Source organism: Takifugu flavidus, chromosome 19 (genome assembly GCF_003711565.1).
Source record: "Takifugu flavidus isolate HTHZ2018 chromosome 19, ASM371156v2, whole genome shotgun sequence".
In the NCBI taxonomy this organism is placed as follows: Eukaryota; Metazoa; Chordata; class Actinopteri; order Tetraodontiformes; family Tetraodontidae; genus Takifugu; species Takifugu flavidus.
The window spans coordinates 7097192-7115859 of record NC_079538.1 but is presented as its reverse complement, the minus strand read 5'-3'; the positions used below and the strand labels follow the sequence as shown (position 1 = coordinate 7115859).

Genomic DNA, 18668 nt, shown 5'->3' with positions numbered 1-18668 from the left:
GAGCTACAAGCATGTGTGACGCTGGTAGCAAGACGAACGAGGCTCGTTGTTACTCTGAAACACTCGCAGTGGGAATTTCTAAGAAGCTGAGACGTCCCAGTCATGTTCCATACAACCAAACGGAGTGGTCAACAAGACATTTATCTACCGTATATTTAAGATCCAGCGCGATGTCTTTAAATGTGTTTGGAGTCTAAAGATGTTGGGTCTTGACCCTGCTGAGTTTTTCTCTTTTTGATCCTTTATTAAAAAACATTCCAAAAGCCTCAACTGAGTTCATTGGCTGAATTTAATAGCAAATCAGTCTCAGGAAGGTTACAGACCTGATGTTGGCTGATTTGGCCTTGAGGTCATTCCAGCGCTGGTTCATGTCATCCAGCCTGTGCTGCAGGAAGGTGGCTTCTTCGGAGCTGCCCAGGGCTTTGACCATCTTCGACTTGTTGCCGTCCACGCTCTTGTAGATGTCATTGTGGGCATCGATCTCCGCCTGGATGTCCTTGAAAACCGCAGACAAAGAAGAAATTTGAGATTTTTCTCTCGTTGGGGTTACTGAGCTTGGACAAGCTCAGCAGAAATGCTAGTTCATACAAGATCACACCAGACTGGACATTCCTCTGGGCCTTTGAGGGCGACCAGTCCTGAGGAGCGGTCCTGACAGTGTGAAACAAACTGCACAAAGCATTTCTGGAGGCCAGAACAGCTTAGATTTGTATTCTTTGGGCACTTTTTTGACTGGTTGGCTATTATGATCATTTTACACTTGAAGAGAACTTTTACAAGTCTATCCAGGGTTCTAGAGTGTACCGGAGTGTTACGGTCTCATTGTAAGGTCGGCAAAATACATTCCTTTGATACCTCAAACAAAAACAACATCCTAGCATACATGTTCCACTAATGCAAAGCACAGGTTCCCACCTGTGCACGGGTGTCCCGGACCAGGCAGCTCTTGTATGCGTGTGAATGTGTTTTGTGTGCGAGGGTTAAAGCACGAGGGCTGCTGACGCACGCGGAGGAGCCTGTCAAATGTTTTATTTTTAGATGTGTAAAACTGCTCCATTTTCCTCTCCCTCTGTCTCTACAGGGACGCCCCTCAGCTCAACCCAATTCAAAGGAAAATGAAAGAAACCACCCTAAAAACCACACGGAGGAGCGTGACACCACCTGCAGCACTGAATAAGAGCTACAAATGGGACGGTGAAAACACACCTCCTGCATCCGAAGGTCCTGGGATTATTGTGAGTGGGTCTGTATGAGATGCAACATGCTGCAAGTTACACAATCGGTTAGGTTGCATATTTGTGGCCAGAGTGCCACAAATATCCAACATAAGCGTGGCAGACTATGGTTAAACAAGAGAGGACACACTGGAAATGCTCAGAGCACAAGAAACAAAGTGAAAAGAGCCCCCTGCCTACGGCAGAACAAGGCTACAAATGCTTTAAAACCACTCTCAGCTACCACCTACATCATCCAGCTGTTGGGTAATCTACTGTACGATGAAGACACAACCACCCGCAGCTTTTTTTGGACACAAATGAACCCTCAAAGGTCATCATGGACTTAACCTGTACGAAAAAAGGAGCCAGGAAAATAGATGGCCTGGAAGGAAAAGGACGACAAAAGGCCAGACAAAGCGAGACAGGCGGCCGGTCAGTCTGCCACTGACAGCTGGCTGTGTTTCAAGTCATTTCCCAAGTGCTTTCATTTTCAGTTTCACTGAGCACTTCGGCTGAATGCAACACCCTGCGCACACGCACACACACACACACACACACACACACACACACGCACACGCACACACACACACGCAGAGAATGCCTTTACTGTGCAGACATGCAGAGCCACATATAGAATCTTTTACAAAGCTCTCTTTAACTTCATTTCATACGCTGAAAGGCCACTTTGACACAGTGGTTTATGTGTGGCAGCATGGATTGTGTGGGTCTGGAGGAGAGTAGGCAGAGAAACGCGACCAAAAACAGGTTCCAGGGCGTCGTTTCACATGCGAGATGACTCCTTTGCAAAGTTATTGACACAACTGAACCACTCATGGGATTTTAAGTGGAGATAAATACTGTAATAAAGCACAATCTGTCTGACCTGCAAACACAAATGCATGTGCGCTGAATGTTGCGGCCAGGAGAATTTTGTGTGCTTGGACACACTTTAATTGGCCAATGTTGATTTCTCACATAAAGATACTGCACATCTACTCCGTGCTGTCATCAATATACCTTTTCGAACTTTCGCAGCAGCTCCTGCAAGCTGTAATTCAACCCAATCATATTGGAGGCATGTAAGAAGGCTTTCCCTGCTCCCCGCAGTGCCTACATCTTCTTCCCTGTCACACGGATGGAGGATCAGCAAGAAGTCGGAGCAGGTAGCTAAGTCTTTGCTCGGTTACAGTCAAAACCGACACCATCAAAGTCAGGGCTCGGGTCAGCGCTAAACCTGAAGCGTGAAAAATCCCAGATCTGAGCACAGAAAAACCCGGCTCTCCTGAAGTATTTAAAAACGGAGGGGTCAAAGCGGGGTCGCAGTCCAAAATCGGCCAATTTATATACTTCACACAGCCACTGGCAACACACGAGTGTGTACTCTTGCTCGTGTACTCGCCCGATCCCGACGCATGTTTGTAGCATCCTCAGCCTGGCCACACAGTGGGGGGGTTTAACGACTACCCGGCAGTCATGTTCTGGAGCTGAAACCCGGATTAACTGTGCGATTGGTGCCAATGGAAGCTTGACAAATGAAAGGCTGGAGGCTGACAGCAGACCTCCTCTGGCCAGGAATCGGGTATCAAAACTGGAATGAAAGTCCAGCAGATCTTAAGTTGAGGTCTGCAAAATGGCGATAATGGAGAGTTTCTTTTCAAGGTGGACGAGGTAATTTATAAAAAAAAAAAAAAAAAAAGCAGCTGTTCAGACAGGTCTGGAGTTCTTCAGCCCTGCAGTTCTTCCCTTCCTCCACTTCCTCTCAGCACGTGGAGAAAAAAAGCCATTCATACGAAGCCCAGTGGTCCAACCTGGCTCTAAAACAGTCTGATAATGAACATTCTATCTCTGCAGGTCACTTTGGGAAGGCAGAAAGAGGCACGTGGTTTGTCCACTTATTCCCTGAGTAGAGGTATGATGGTGAGAGGCACACAGGAGCCAAGGATCTCTCTTCCAGCCGCCCAATGGGTATCAAGCCCAGGTCTGGTCTTGCTCTGTCACACCCTCCCAAGCGCTGCCAAGAACGGGCCACTTGGTCAAAGAATGCCTTCCTCTTCTTCTGTGCGGAGTCACGTGTTTTTTCCAAGAACTGCCTCGAGACTGTGGGACACGATCCTGGAAAGGCAGCTTGGGTTGCCAGCCTGTTTTATTTCCGAAGGAGACGGGTCAATCGGCTCGCCATCTTCCCCAGCCCTCTGGGAGGAGAAAACTTCTTTGGAAAAATATGTTTCTTCTTAGGATTTTTCGCTCCCTCTGGGAGTCACACAAAGATCCAGGCTGAGTTTAACATCCCTTACAAGCTCTCCTCTGCGCTCCTGCTGCTCTCTCTGGCCACCAGTCCCAGTCTTTCACACAGCTGTTTATTATTTTGATCAGTATCCTCCCTTTCCCCTCCTCTCACTACCTCTCTCTCCCCCCTAAACTAACTTGACACACCACACACCCACTTCCTGAAGGCCTGTGTGTGCACACAACACTGAGGAAAAGGAATTCCATTTGGAATTTTGTCCTAAAATCTTAATTCAAATGTGGGAACATGTAAAGGCTGGAAGTAATAATAGTGGGAAAAGTGGGCATTGAAACCACTCACTGAGGGTTAATATAAATTGAGTGCAGATGGTCAAAGCTAAAGCTAACACAAGGAAAACATTGTTCTTATCCTAGAGATGAAGGTTTAGGCTGGTGGATGTCAGGACAGGGCAGGCATAATCTTTAGCAATGCTTCTTTTTCATTTGGAGCAAACAAACCTCCCTTCAGAGAAATTTCCAGGATGTCAGAAGCACAGGAAGGCTCGGGTATTTGGTGCTGGAAGATAGATATTCTTGATATAGAATGTGTCTCATGTATGATACCTGTAGTGTTGACTTTTGTGCGATTGTTTGCATGAGGGGGTTCTGCACAGCAGGGAAGACATGCGGGGCGCATCAAAGGTGCACAGACAGATGGCTGTCAAATAAAAAAAGATCACTGTGTTGCATATTCATTAAGGCAACACTTTGAAGTGTGGTTAGCTAATTAAAAAAATATTTGCATACTTGAAGTGCTTATGGAGCATTTCTGAAGGAAGGGAGAGGTTCATATCAAGTCATGTAAAAAAATAAAATAATCAGAGAAAAAGTTGGCAGAGAGGGCAGCAAGTAAATGAGACAATTACATTAATTTGATTTCACATTTGCTGAAATGAGGCTACAGTGTTTTTGGCTCAACTTTGTCCAAGCAACACCCTGACTGGCGGTGAAAGCAAACACATGTTTAGTGTACGTTAGGATTAAGGAAGGTGCCACACTTCAAAACTAAGCGGATTAGTGCCATTACAGGTGGAAAGGTGACATTTCTATAACAGCCCTGAGGGGAAAGAGATCCCACAGAACTTGATGGAGAGGAGACAGTAATAACAAGGAGGGGAGAGTAAAACCTGTTTGAATAAATAATAAAAGAACAGAGGAGAGCAAACAGAACACTTAAAAAGTGTTTGGAAAATACATCAGGTGCTTTTGTGTCTAAGCATCAGCATGCAGAGCAGAATGCTGGTGGGTTTTATAATAATTCCCATTCTTTTATTGAATAGGGCAATTTGCAATCATTTTCAGATCCAGCCATACCAGACCTCCTCGCTCACTTAACCAGGCTTTAATAAACACGGCAAACAGCAACACAGCCAAGATCAACTGGCTACAGCAGGTCTGACGCAACCTTAAGAAACAAAAGGAGGATAATTGCCACTGAGTTGGTAAGTGAATGACCAGAACAACAACAACAACAACAGATGTTCTACTGTCGTTTCATATCTGCTGTACATGTAAGTAGGGATTACATCCCAAACTGGTTTTGTAAAGCAGCTAAAAAAAACAAAATACTGGCTTGAATATGTCTAACTTATCAAATCCCCACACTTGTGCGGTTTATTTTAATCTCTCTAAGCTCATTACCAACAAATTGGGTGTTTAGAAAAATAGAGGGAAGGCTGCCAAAAGGACAATGTGTAAAAAAGTCAAGGAGCAAAGTCTTAAAGAGGGAAGCAGGGGAGGAAGAGTTTTACCTTCCCAGATGATGGCAAAAGGCTGCAGAGGCCAGACCTCATACATAAATTTAGCAAATGAGATTACTTAAACACCCCCAGTTGCAAGTGTCACGCGCAGCTGAATTCTACATGCAGAAAGCTATATTTCAGTGGGTATTCTCTAGATAGCAAATAAAGAGTCTCCCCATCTGAACCAGCAATTCTAGCTTCATAAAGTCAGTCAAAAATCAATGTGGCGGCTGCATTCCACTCTAATTCTCAACAACATCCAATGAAGTCTCTTCCTGTGCCCCAGGTTATCAGTGACACTCCTTTTCCTGTTACCAGGGCAGTCTGCAGAGATTACTGCCCTGATTTAGCGTGCGCACATGTAAGCGTGTGTGTGAGCGTGTGTGTGCGGGGTTTATTTCCACAAAGACATCTAGAAATCTGTATATATTAAATGTTAAGCTGTTCCTGAAAGATGCTAGAGCTCCAGTTTATGTAAACCCAGTCCTCATGCCAGTGACCTCCATTTTCCCCACTCTCCCCAGTAACCCAGATTGGAGTCTGTGAGGGGGAGAGGTCATGTTCATATATAGGTACCAATCAGAGGGACACACCTGCAGTTCTGCCGTCTAAAAGCATGAATGTTCCCTGCTGGCAGCTCTTAACCCTTAAAGGTCACCCAGTGGAGCTACCTGACCCAGAAGGTCTGTGAAGGCACTGTTAAACCACCTCCCGCCTCAGCCGGCTCGCTATAGGACGCCAGCGTAACTCACAACCAGACAAAGAGACGAAAACCTGATCGGTGAGACTGCGACGTTAACAGGAAGAACACGGGCGGCAGAGCGGAGTCGATAAATCTGTAAACCATTAGAGGCTCGTATAAGAATGGGCTATAAAGCGGTATTAACGGTGTCGCTGCCCCGCAGGTAACTGACAGCTGCCCTCCGCTAATGTGACAGAGCTGTCAATAGACAGCTGGGAAATCACTAATAATGTCAAAGATCTAATTAATAGACTTGATCTTTGTTATCAGAGGCAAAATTGAACATCCAGAAATTCAGAAGTGAGCCGGTAGGCGGTGGAATTGAAATTGATTAGAGGAGCAGCGTGCCGATGCAGGATCATTGATCCAGGAGCATGCGTGTCGACGACAACAGGGGAACGAGCCCCAGATTAAAACCAGATCCAGACCCTGACTCCTGTCCTGAGACCCAGGACTAACAGTACGATGCTGCACGGGACTAAGAGCTCAGTGAGCAATACATTATCTCATGAGTGAAAGCCAAAGTGTTCTACAATTCATATTAAAAAGAATTAATAAATAAAGCTTTTGAAAAAATAAGACATATAAACAATTCAGAAAAGCTGAACGTTGGACCCAAACAGACTTCTGGTTATTGAATTGCGAAGAAACGGACCTGCCGAACCGCCTGGATATTAATTCCAGAGGAGTGCTGAGAGCCTTCTGAATTCTTATCGCAGCACTCTTCATTGCTCTTCAAACACTTATGCCCACCCCTCAGGTAATCTCTTTGGCTTTGTCTCCTTTCTGTTGCAAGTATTTAAAGCTCAGGAACAAGCCGAATCAAACACTTGTCGGCTATACGCCTTAGAAATTCCGCGGCGAATCGCGATGAATCCCGCCGCCTGTTTAATGCGTGCGCGCGCACGTGTGTGTGTGTGTGTGTGTGTGGCCTCTAGCAGGCAAAACACAGTTCCTGTCCAGTCCCGTGGGGATGCTCTGGGTGGGACACACAATACTGTCACAACTCAGAGGGAAAGATAAGGACGGGGAGGTTCCAAACAACCGTTTCCAAACTGTGACAATGCAAACACACACAAAAAAAGGCATCGCAATAAGTTCATAACAGCTTCACTGAGGGTTGATTATGCAAAGAGAAATGCTTTATTAACAGCCTGCGGGACGTGAGAGTGTAAAATGAGAAGCTTGCAGCTGCCTGTGTTGACGCTGCAGCATAAGCGCTGATATAGTGGGTGAGGGCACTGACCTCTTTGAATTGCAGTGCTGTTTCCTGGTTCTACAGAGCTCTCCATCCCACATCTCATAAAAAAAAAGCAAGCCATCGCATTTCTTACTCACATTTGTTCCTCCACTGATCCCACTTAATCCAGCTCCTCTTCTCCACCTCTTCCTCCTCCACTATTTTTTTAACATTTCCAGCACCTTTGTTTCACCCACCATGTGTTTTTCTCTCCATCTCTCCACTCTCCCCGTCCCTCCCATCACAACTGGCTGACATTTAGTTTATTGCTCTGGTTCTGTTTTGAGCAGAACTGACCTCCAGCCAACATTTTGATTCCTTTTTTTATATTATTGGGAGCACTTCAATGCTGGTGGCCACCACAGCCACAGTTTGGTGCCTGCAATCTGTGTTGCCCTGATGATCAAACTGGTGTGCTCATTTTTATCCAGCTCACAGCTCCATTTGCGTCTCCATGACTCACTTCACAAGTTCACTTGTTCTGTCATCAGGAAGCAGCACGACCTCATTTGCCCCAGCACTTGACAGATGATGTGGACCCGGTCTTTTTTTTCCCACAGACGGGATTTTTACTCTCCTTTCCAATCATCAGGACATTTATCAAACATGGATGAAACATGATGAAAAGAATCTTGGGGATTCCCTGTTAAATGACACAGAATCTTGCATGTGAGAATAACCTCAACTTTGCCGTCTCCCGTCTCTTCTCGGGCTTCCCTTCGGAGCTCAGAACACTCTCAGTAACTCTAAACCCTGCAGCCAGGACAGCCCATAGCTGCTTGTACTACTGCTCCCTCCAGAGGAGGAATCAGGACCACTCAAAACTGCTTTTATCACTTTTTAACATGCACACCTCCGCTGGAGTTTGAGTGAAAGCATCTCCCGATGCCAGTTTCCTCGGAGGGGTTCTGTCACTCGCAGCATTCAGGAGTTTTGCAGCCAAAAAAAGAACACACTGCAAGTCCCGGTGCTGTTCGTTATACTGCTCCTACTTTGTAAATAAGGCCACAGCTCTTTTCATTCCTCAATTTAACCATCAGTAGTGGTTTAACAAAAGAAATCCAGGAGCAGAAGATGTCGTGCTGAGATATTCACGCGTATCACTCGCCATCTTGCGTCAATGTTGAATTCACGCATTCGTTCATCTGAGTAATTAGTTGCACACTTGACTTCATACACGGCTTCTTCCTGCTCCTAATAAGGTGGATTCTGACATTAACCGAGGTGCAAATGGAGCTCAGAAGATTAATTTGGCTTAAAGTGCTTCTTTCGTTCGTGTGGCGTCCTGCTCATTCCACCCAAAGGTAAGTGCCTATTTACTCTCCTAAAGCGCAGGAAACAGAAACTAATTAGTTATCTAGCGGGATGAGGAGCATTAGGTTTACTCAAGGAGAGGGTAAAGCAGGGTATTAGTGGGTTCTGGGGGCAACAAAGAGGGTTCATTCTAGGACGTTTGCATCAAAAATGGAGATCGACAAACTGTAGCTACTGTACAGCTTAGGAGACAATAAGGTGTGTTAAAATAGCTACTCATAACAGGAGTCTCAAACATTTTTCTTGGTCAACTTCATGTACTTTTCAAGCACTTTTAAGGTTCATATAACTGCACATTATCACACACTCCAGTTATAGTAGGTGTTGGACATTTTGTCTGAAAATCCATTAGTGTGCGAGTGCGATTTAAACCTGTCATTCATGTGAAAGTTTAGAAAAATGGCCCGGCTGTATGAGGTCTGTACGGGGGCCAGGGACTGTTGACAGGACCAATTATGGGGGATTTGTCTCCGTCGCCTCTGAGCACAGAGACTGAAGGTGTGTGCATACATCCGCTCAAAGTCACAAAGTTTGAAAGCTGTGTTTGGAAATATATTTTAAGAGAAGCCTGGATGATCAGAGGTACAAAGTTTGCACTGCCTGAAAAGACTGACAGTTTCTTTCTCTTCCCTGGGTTCTGATTAACGGCGCCAAAGCCAGACTGTCGTGCACGCTGCTGCCAGACAAATTAAACTACTCAGGGCAAAGAAAACGCAATTAGACTAATTAGATGAAACGAACGTGTGTGTGCAAGATTAACAGAGGCGCACTTCTGCAGATGTATGTGTGATTTACATTATTGGGAGTGTGTAACCGACTGTGGGAGGTGTGTGTGTTCCTCTTTAATGAACAAACAGCAGCTGCTTCCATGGTGAAGGAGCTGGAGCGCAGAGAGAAAAATGAGGAGGAGAAGAAGAGCAGCGCCGCCCGTGCTCATCTGGGCCTCTGTTGTGGCTGCTCAGGCTCGGCGAGTGAAATGATGATGAAAGGAGGGTAGGTAGCGTGAGAACGGTAATACACACACACGCCTGCGCAGGCAGACTGGGCCAAGCCCGTGGAGGTTACAGCCTGCACATGAGTTCTGAATAAGACGCCACTGTTATGCAAGTCTGCCTCGTGGCTTTAAAGCGGCAGACGAACGCCAGCACGCGTGCAAACACAACATTTGAATGGACAAGAGGCCGGTGCATTGCTCAGACTGCGCCTCTGTGCAGCCGTCTAACGACCAACATCTGATTTTCTGCCAGTCTGCCTCGCTCCTCCCGTCCTCACTCCAGGACCATCATTCACCAGTGTGGAACGGGGTTCTTGGTCAGCTTCCCAGCAGCGATACAATCCATTAACAGATTCACCAGCAGGAAATTTGAGCTCTTTATTGCATCTGAATCAATATTGGCTCCGGCTTGTTGAAACAAGCAGGTAACTGGCGCCGCTCAAATCACAGATGAGTTGCATAAAATCACAAGCACCTCTAATTGGAAAGAATGAGAGTGGCAAATAAGTTTGATTTCAGGTGTGTGATAACACTTTTAAAGCACTGCTGGAGGGGGTTGGTTTAATACAGATTTGTTAGGCTTTCATGTGGGCTGAAGCTGAACACAGAAAATCTGCCCGTGTCAGATTCAGATCTTTTCCCAGAAGCAATAAAGTTAATGAAAGCCTCCTGGCGGCAGATGCACATCAATAACACAATGAAGCAGAAGGACAAAGGACATTTACCGCGCAGATTATTAAACTGCCAGATTACAGTTGGAACGGTGTGATTTCAACGCTGTAACATGACAGCAGCCACTCAGATTATTGCTAAAATCCAATCAGATCAATGGAACAGAGTCTTACCTAATATGAAGAAGAGTGATCTCTACCTGACTTGAACCAGTTAAACCAGTGTTCACATCCCCTCAAGGCCAGGGATCCTCTAGTGTCAAGCCTCTAAACTGCTGCCTCCAGACACCAATAAACCCACATTTTGTAGCTTAGTCCAAAAATAAAGTTTCAGATAGATTATAAAGTGAGATGGATGATGTGTATTTGATTTAGAAGGGGATTAAAACAAAGATAAAAAGAGATGAGCAGAGAAAAGGGAGGAGGAAGATGCGTTCCCTCGTATTTTCATCATTTCACGATAAGCACTCACAGACGTGCAGGCGTGGAGGCCTCATGTATCCAGTGACTCGGGTTTTAATCTCCCTTAGATATGAGGAAACACATATTCAAAAGCAGCCGCGATGAGAATACACAGAATACACAAATCCTGGTAACAGTATATGTATACACACACACATATGCACGTGCGCTGTAGCACAGCTGTCCAATATGTAATGGCACATCTGTGTGATTATGCAACTACACGTCAGAAATACTCTTTAGGGACGGTCTCTAATCTCAGGTCTAATCTAACATAACAGCTCATGAGACATCACTGAAATGGAAAATTATGGGATTCTTATCACTTTTTGTTATACTTTACTGACTTTGGTGGATTATTTGTTGGATTTGGTAAGTTGTCAGCAACTTCAAGGTTTGTTTCAAATCCTTGGCTTCTGTTATGGCTTCGGAATAAAAATGGAGTTAATCATAAAAAAAAGGTTGAGAGACCATCAACATTGGTGCATCAACATATTTCTGATATCTGAACAAAGATGTACTAATATTCCACAGTTCAAAGATCTACTGTGACCGATGACGCACGTGATAAATGAAACAACGTGAGGTTGAGCTGCAGGGATGAGCTCATTTACAGAGAGACCCTCGGCAGACGTGACACAACCTGGCTGAACGGGTCGGAACCTTTTAGCCAACATTATTTGAAGCATAAACTCAAATGAAGAGCAACGCATCAGGCGCTTTAATCCACTTCCTGTCAAGTGACAATATAATCTGCAGGAGCAGATCAACACCAAGATCCGTTTTCATGCCTGCGATTTACATTTATTTGCTGGTTCTTGGTACAACGGGTGTCAGCAGCTCCAAGGCGGTTTGATCCAATTAACCTGCCTCAAATCCTTTTAGTGGCTTTAATATAAAAAAGGAGAAAAGCTCAAAACTTCCATTTTCCTTCAAGTTGACAGATTTGGCTGTTGGCAGCAGAAGGCTGGCAATAACAGAAGCAGCTGGAAGCACAAAGGGAACAAATAACTTAACCTCAAGCAAAAATGTGAAAATTTCCTCCAGCACCACTGTTGAAATTTGCTTAATCGGACATTTAAACAGTTTAGGAAGCATTCCAGTAACTTTTCCTCCAGTCCACAAACAATAAATGCTAAATTCATGTGATCCGCAGGGAGTTGGAGAGAGAAATCTGTCGTTTCTTGTAAATGTACATGTGGCCGATTAATTTCAATTAGAACGTGGACTGCATTTATCGGAAAGACGGTACTTAAAAAATGACACAGTTGCTGCTTTTTAATGGATCCTGAACTGCTGAGCCAACCTCCCAGATGATAGCAGCCTGTGTAATTGAACCCAGGACATGACTGAGATTCGATATTTATAGCAAATGCTGGAGAAAAAAAAAATACAACATCCTTTGAAGAATCCAGGACATCCTGGCGAGAGATGATGGCCCTTAAGCAAATCATCCTGAAGGAGAAAGAAAAAAAAGAAATGGATGAGCCAGCACTGACGTTGAGGCTGAACAATCTAATTGAGGGAAACTTCAAATGGAACTTGCAATATATATTTTTTTTGATAACCAAACGCGGAACTCCCAACCGAGCTTGTATTTTTCCCAGTTTGATGACAGAAAGTGATGCAGGTCTCTCTGTGGGTCCACTTAACCATGACTGGAGGGGCCGTGCAGCAGTAATTGGCTTGACTTGAAGACCGAACTCTAAATCACGTAGCGAGCAAACTCACGACCAAAGGCTCGCACACAGACGCCACACATCAACCCCTGGACCAGCTCTTCCCTACACACCTTTTAGACCTATTTAAACGCTTTTAAAGCGTGTCCATGCGTTGCTGAAATCTTTTGCCTAAACACACAAACTACCACAGGAGTCACTTAGAAAACGCATACATCCATATCAGTCCAGCAGATTCCCCGGAAACAGGGAGCACTAAATATCCATTTAAAGCCCAAAGAAGTGCTCTAAAAGCTTTCGGTTAAGTGCACTCGCATCTCATTGATTACTTGTTTTTAGAGTTTTTACGTACTGAAGCATTACAGCGCGGAGAGACCGAATCAGAAGAAAACAGCACTATTCTGAGCAATATCATCATTATTCTGATCCAAGCCGTCCCGGGTGATAGTTCGGGCTCTGCCCTAAATGGCGCGGGCGTCTCTGTCCGTCCAGATTCCAGTGATGAGGTGACAGAAATGGGAGCGCACAGAGTTTCAAACACGCACGTCCACGCAGAAGTTCAAAAAGGTGGATGATCCCCGGTCGCTTCATCCTCTGCTGAAACGGGCAGGAAGGCAGCCGAGCGCCTCGCCATTGCCATCGGGAATCGTCTTCCATTTTCCTGACTACCAGCACAGAAACCTTTTTTTCCCCCCACTGCCGCTGACTCGATTGTTTGGATTTGTTATAAATTTCATTTGTAGCGTCTGTGTAGGTTTTAGGCGCGGCCCTGGGGCGCCACCGTATAAAATCTACAATGCAAAGGAAGCTCCAGACTGTACATAATCTTTTAAAAAGATGCTGAGTAGACGTGGCGTGGAGGAATGGAGCAGAGAAGAAAAGAGTGCATATTGTCAGAGCAGTTCAATAAACTGCTGCCTGAAACAGACAATAAACTCTTCTCTTGTGTAGTCAACCAGCGCAGTGTGACATCGTTAAATTAACCACAACAACACTATTTGAATCAATGGAGTCTTCCACACGGATGCAAATTTCCAGGGATGGTGGGAGAGGGTTGTGTTCCCTGAAAGGCTAGTAAAATTACAGATTAATAAAGACCCCACCTGCTATAAAATCTTTTTCCAATAGGTCCAAACAGCTGTTTTAGCCGGATAAAAGGATATAAAGTGAAATCAAATTGCCTTTTTGATCGCAACAATAAATCAAAGGGTACCCCTCCAACTGCAGGGAGGAGTGAAAACATCAAAATCAGAAAAGAAATACGAGGCACATGACACCGTCAGGGAGGACAGCCCATAAAACGAGGCGACGTCAATAAACCAGAAAAATGACCTGACCTTGACTGTCAATAAAATGTAAGTGCTCCTCATTGATAAGACAAACGCAGCAGAAATCCTCACTGGGAGGACGAAGACGGAGCACAAGAAGGGAAAGAACTCCCAGTTTAACCAGTGACTGGATTCACTCTGGTGACCGAGACCAGCCTACGGGCTCCACAAGGACCATCACGGATTAAAAACAGGCTGAAACCATCAGCACAGACGCAGTTATAAACATGGAAAATGCTAATTAATCAGTGACAGTGTTGGTTTTAGCAGTCAGAATTTTCTTTAATGACCAAAAAAAAAAAGTAATTGAATTTGAAAGAACCTGAACCCATACGGATCTGTCTAGACAATAAACTTCCACAATGGAGCGCCTTAAGTAAAATGAAGGGTTTATAGATATTAAATGTAGTGTTTGTTTGTCAGAGCGTGCCGGAGGTGACGCGCTGCTGTGCAACCACAAGCTGAGCTCGTTAGAAAAAGGCTTCCTTAATAAAGATCTTCAAACACCAACTTTGTGATTGCCTCAGTGCAAATATTGATTTATCTCATTTCAGAAAGTGCTGCTAAATGGGAAAACGTGCGTTAAGTGATTTTACGACTCTGCACTTTAATTAAACTCAAAAATAAAAACAACAGGTGTAAAACCATTGGATGCACCCCTCTGTTTAAAACTCCCCTCTTCAAAACCTTTCTGCCTGCCGTACTCTGTCTTTGTAACTTGTCCTGGAGTGTCTAGAAATAAATTAAATGTATTACAATTATCATTACAAAGCGAGACCGACCTGTGGAACTTTGCTCGGGGAGACCTGCTCTTGTTTAAAGTTTCTCGGTCGCTCCTCTGATGTAAGTGTGGGTGTGTTTTGCTCCCTGTTTCCATGAGCAACAGAGCGATGCTTAATGAATGCACAAACAAAACAAATGCAATAATTAAATAGCCCAAAATGACACTCTCAAGTTAAGTGTTTACAAAGAACGTAGTTAATGCGTCCGACGCAGCAGCCTGTTAAAAGTATAAGTAAAATAAGGGAAAACATCACTTTAATATGCACCAGATGGATTCTTCAAGCCCGTATTCACTTCGCAATCACTATAATTAACAAAGTCGTTCAAAATAAATTCACTGCAACATTGTGAGAAGTCAGTCAATTCGCTGATGTGATTGCAGCGCAAAGGTTCGCACTTTTCTAATTAAAAAGGAAAGCTATTAAAAATTTAAATCGAACTTCAGGAAAAGCACTCAAGATAAAGAGCGGGGCAACGGCAGGAAGGAGACAATGGTCATGAGACATTTATCTCCTCCCAAAACTAGACGCAGGAGCCGGGAATGTTAAAGCAGTTATAAAGAATGACCCGCGAGAACATTAGCAATTCAGCTCAGAGGAAGCTAAAATGTAGAAATGGGGAAACAACGCTCGGAATAAAATTGAATCAAAGTGGAAAACAGCACTTTGCTTCTGAAAAGTTTACTTAAACTAGCACCGTTTGAGGAGGGGGAAAAAGGCCGAGGTAATTCATACGGCAGCGGTACCTCTGAGCTGCTGGCCGTTACTGCAGCGTCCTTCCCAGCGCGCGGTGCACGTACGACCACAGTGATGTATAGAGGACAGTGGCAAAGATTCTTCATAACAATGAGAATATTCTGTTGGGGGCCATCCAGTTTCACGCTGTATGCAACCCAGCCTTCGACGGTTTCACAGTTTAAAGTGTTATTGTGACAGTGATATAGTCGGTGGGGGGTGGGGGGGGGGGGGGTTCTGCTGGGTGTGAACTCCCATTCAAACACCAAGTGTATAACATTTCCTTCAGTCCAAGCTGGAGCCATTTCCACAAGCCTTTTGTACGGCCTCGTCGCCGAGGTAACACCTTCATTTCAATCAAAGGTGATCTCTGAGCGTCGGGGAGTGGTGAAATATTCATCAGCGTGCACGTGCACAAGATCGGAGTGTTTGTGACGGAGGAGGGCGGCCACACGTCCTCTGGGTCCGAATAGGATTCAACTCTGACCAAAGAAATTACTGAAGGCAGATACAATCGAAGCCGCGCACGCCGCTGAATGCGGGCCTGCTTTTATGTAACCAAACCATTAGAACAACTTCAATAGAGATTTGAAGAGCCAGGAATGAACAATGAACGTCCTTTAAAAGAATATAAATGAGCTGGAAGGCTTCTCTTCAAAAGCACTGTAATGGAGGTCTGGCATATCTGAACTTTACTGGCATTTAGAATCCAAACAGTTTGACTCATAAATCAATTAAGCAAAATTGATTTAGTTGCACCCCCCCCCCATGTTTTAAATGTTTTTTTTTCTAATGTTAATGCTGGCTGCATTAAAAGTGGGAGGTATTGGCCCTCAGGAGCCGCTACGCTGCACCTGGTCATCTCATGTGCGTTCTGACATCTGACTTGTTTTTAACTGAACTACAAAGGCTCCACGTGCACCGCGAATTTACGCTGATTAGAATTTCCTTTTAAAAATGAAAAATAAAAAAGATCTCCTGGCGTGCTTCGCTGGGCCGTCTTTTCTCTTTAAACAGGCAGACTGTGGCACTGCCATGGCAACCAGCATTTTCAGCTCGTGTTTGGTGGTTGTGAAACACAGAAGCTAATTTCCCGTGTAGCTGAAGTTGCTCCTCACTGCCGACACTCTCCCAGGTAAAAACCCTGAAAACATTGACTAGGATCACAGCGTCGACTGTTCGAGAAACGGAAACATCTGAATATGGCCAGAAGCAGAGACGAAGAGGTTATTCAGGATTAAATCACAAATTCAGGACCTCTTAGACAAGAGCTTTTGGTGCTTCATCTATCAGGATTAAAAGACTCTGAAGGACCACGACTGTCACAGTGGGTCCTGGTTTAAATACATTTTCTGGAAATTTTGTGGAGGTGCAGTGGAAACACACACAGACAGATTACCAGGATTTTTTTTTTGTTTTACCCTCAGACGTGGTAAATGACATCAAAGAGCGAGTCGTCCTGGCCGTCGAGGCTGTCTCCCTGACGCGCTGTCCGCGACTGTTTCAGACTTAACAGCCAATACGTCAGCAGAACCGAACCATTTCTGGAGCGATATTTATTAACTCCCGGCCCCAAATGCATCTCGTTATTAGAAAGGACAGACAGGAAAGAAGAGAACGCTAAGGTGAGGCCGCTTTGTGAGAGGCTTTGGTCTGAATCTGTCTCAACGGAGAAGATATCATTTAAATTTGGTAATCACTGTGTCACAAAGGTGTGTGTGCGTGCGTGCGTTGTTAGGACCGATGTCCTTTCCGCCTGCTGGGTAGTCTGTGTGTGTAAGGCCACCAAAACTGAGTTATGATCACACACACACAGAAGCTGACTGACGGTAGACAGTCAGACAGTGGTGATATCACAGAGAAGGTCACAGGGAGGAAGGAGAGAAACGAGTGGACCGACAATCAATTGGCTTGTCAATCATACTGTTGCTATGCTACTGCCCAAGGGCGGGGCTTAACATCAAGCTATAAATGGATCAGAGTTGTGAACTAGTGTGTGTTTTCAGTTTAGCTTATGGTAATTGATTTCTGAGGAATGGGAAGACATCAGTCCAAAATTAAATCTTCGTCACGTTCCACCCACCTAAGGGCATACGTAAAACACACAACCCTGTCCACATACCTTTTGTGAATCTTACTTAATGAGGACCGAAAATCATCAAGTCTGACTGTTATTTTAGTCGCCACATCCCTTATTGGGACGCTCTCGCTCATTTGGCCACTGGTCTCACTACGGAACAATGGGTTCCATTTTGTTGCATAAACCTTGGACCAGAGACACACACTCACTTGGCAGACGCCTCTCGAGGATATAAAACCTTGGGAGTGTTTCTCAAGGGCACGTTGCAGCCAGTCTCATAGAGATTATATAATTACTGTCATTACATCCAAATTGAGCTTTAAAAATAAAGGTTAGCTGTGGCGCTAACTGTTATAACCTGTTTTCTAAGAAGGCAACAGAAGAGAAAAAATCATTACAGCAGGACGCTGACACACAGCATATTTGACCTTTAACCGCCTCTCAACGTTTCATTAATTAGCGATTTTAAAAAAAAATGTCAGCCCTCCTTCCAGCCTGCAGGAATTCTACGTCTGTACTTCACATATGGATTGTTTCAACCTATTCACTAGACCGGCCAAACTACTTTTGGGCAAAGCGTCGCCCGCCGCGACCAAAGGTAATTGCTTTTTAATTAAGCCCCCGGCGCTAATCCCACTGATATTTAGCAGACAGGAACTGGCATTCACCAAAAGAGGTGACCGAGACTAGAAGAGGAAGACGTACAACAAAAAAACCAGCCGGCTGTACGCTGGACAAATGTGTAAAAGGCTTTGGTGGTATTCCTCTTTTGTCCACAGTGGGAAACAAATGAAGCTGTTCATGTGCTGGAGCAGTAAATGAATTTTCTCCCCATGCCCAATCGGTGAATAGAGGACGTAAATGAGGACATGGATCATGTTGTCTGTGTGTGTGTGTGTGTGTGTGTGTGTGTGTGTGTGTGTGTGTGTGTGTGTGTGTGTGTGTGTGTCCTCCCAGTCCCCCGTTTTCCCCCCATTAACCCATCCTCTCACTTTTCTCCATCCCAGGCTCATATTTTACACGTTTGCAGCGATTTTCCACCATGACATGTTATTCCTCTCTGAGCCGACCTATTTGCTCCATTTTCACTGAATCCAGATTCATCTCCTCCAGGGTAATGAGCCAAAATGTCCCTCTTTGCACACACTTACGTAATAAGTATGAAATGTGCTGAACCACGCTGATGAAACCGTAGTGAATCTAATTCTAAAGTCTGAACTTGCTTTAATGTGGGCTGTCCGACGTGTAAAGGTGCATCTTAAGCGGAGCTGATGTGGGACAGACTGATCACTGCAGACTGATCCTTTTTTAATCTCTATCACACAGTTGATTAAACTGCCACATGGTTAATCTTCTAACCAAGACTTGTGATTTCCAGAGACTTTTTACTTTTAAC

At 44.7% G+C, this 18668-nt stretch overlaps 1 protein-coding gene across 9 annotated transcripts in view; it reads right to left on the bottom strand.

The window, feature by feature from the left end:
* Positions 1–18668, bottom strand: part of utrn (utrophin) — a 104686-nt gene that overhangs the window by 38489 nt on the left and 47529 nt on the right. For all 9 annotated transcript variants that reach the window (XM_057017576.1, XM_057017577.1, XM_057017574.1 and 6 more), the window contains one exon: positions 324–496. In XM_057017576.1, the coding sequence (XP_056873556.1) occupies positions 324–496 (173 nt within the window). The remainder of the gene's footprint in view (positions 1–323; positions 497–18668) is intronic.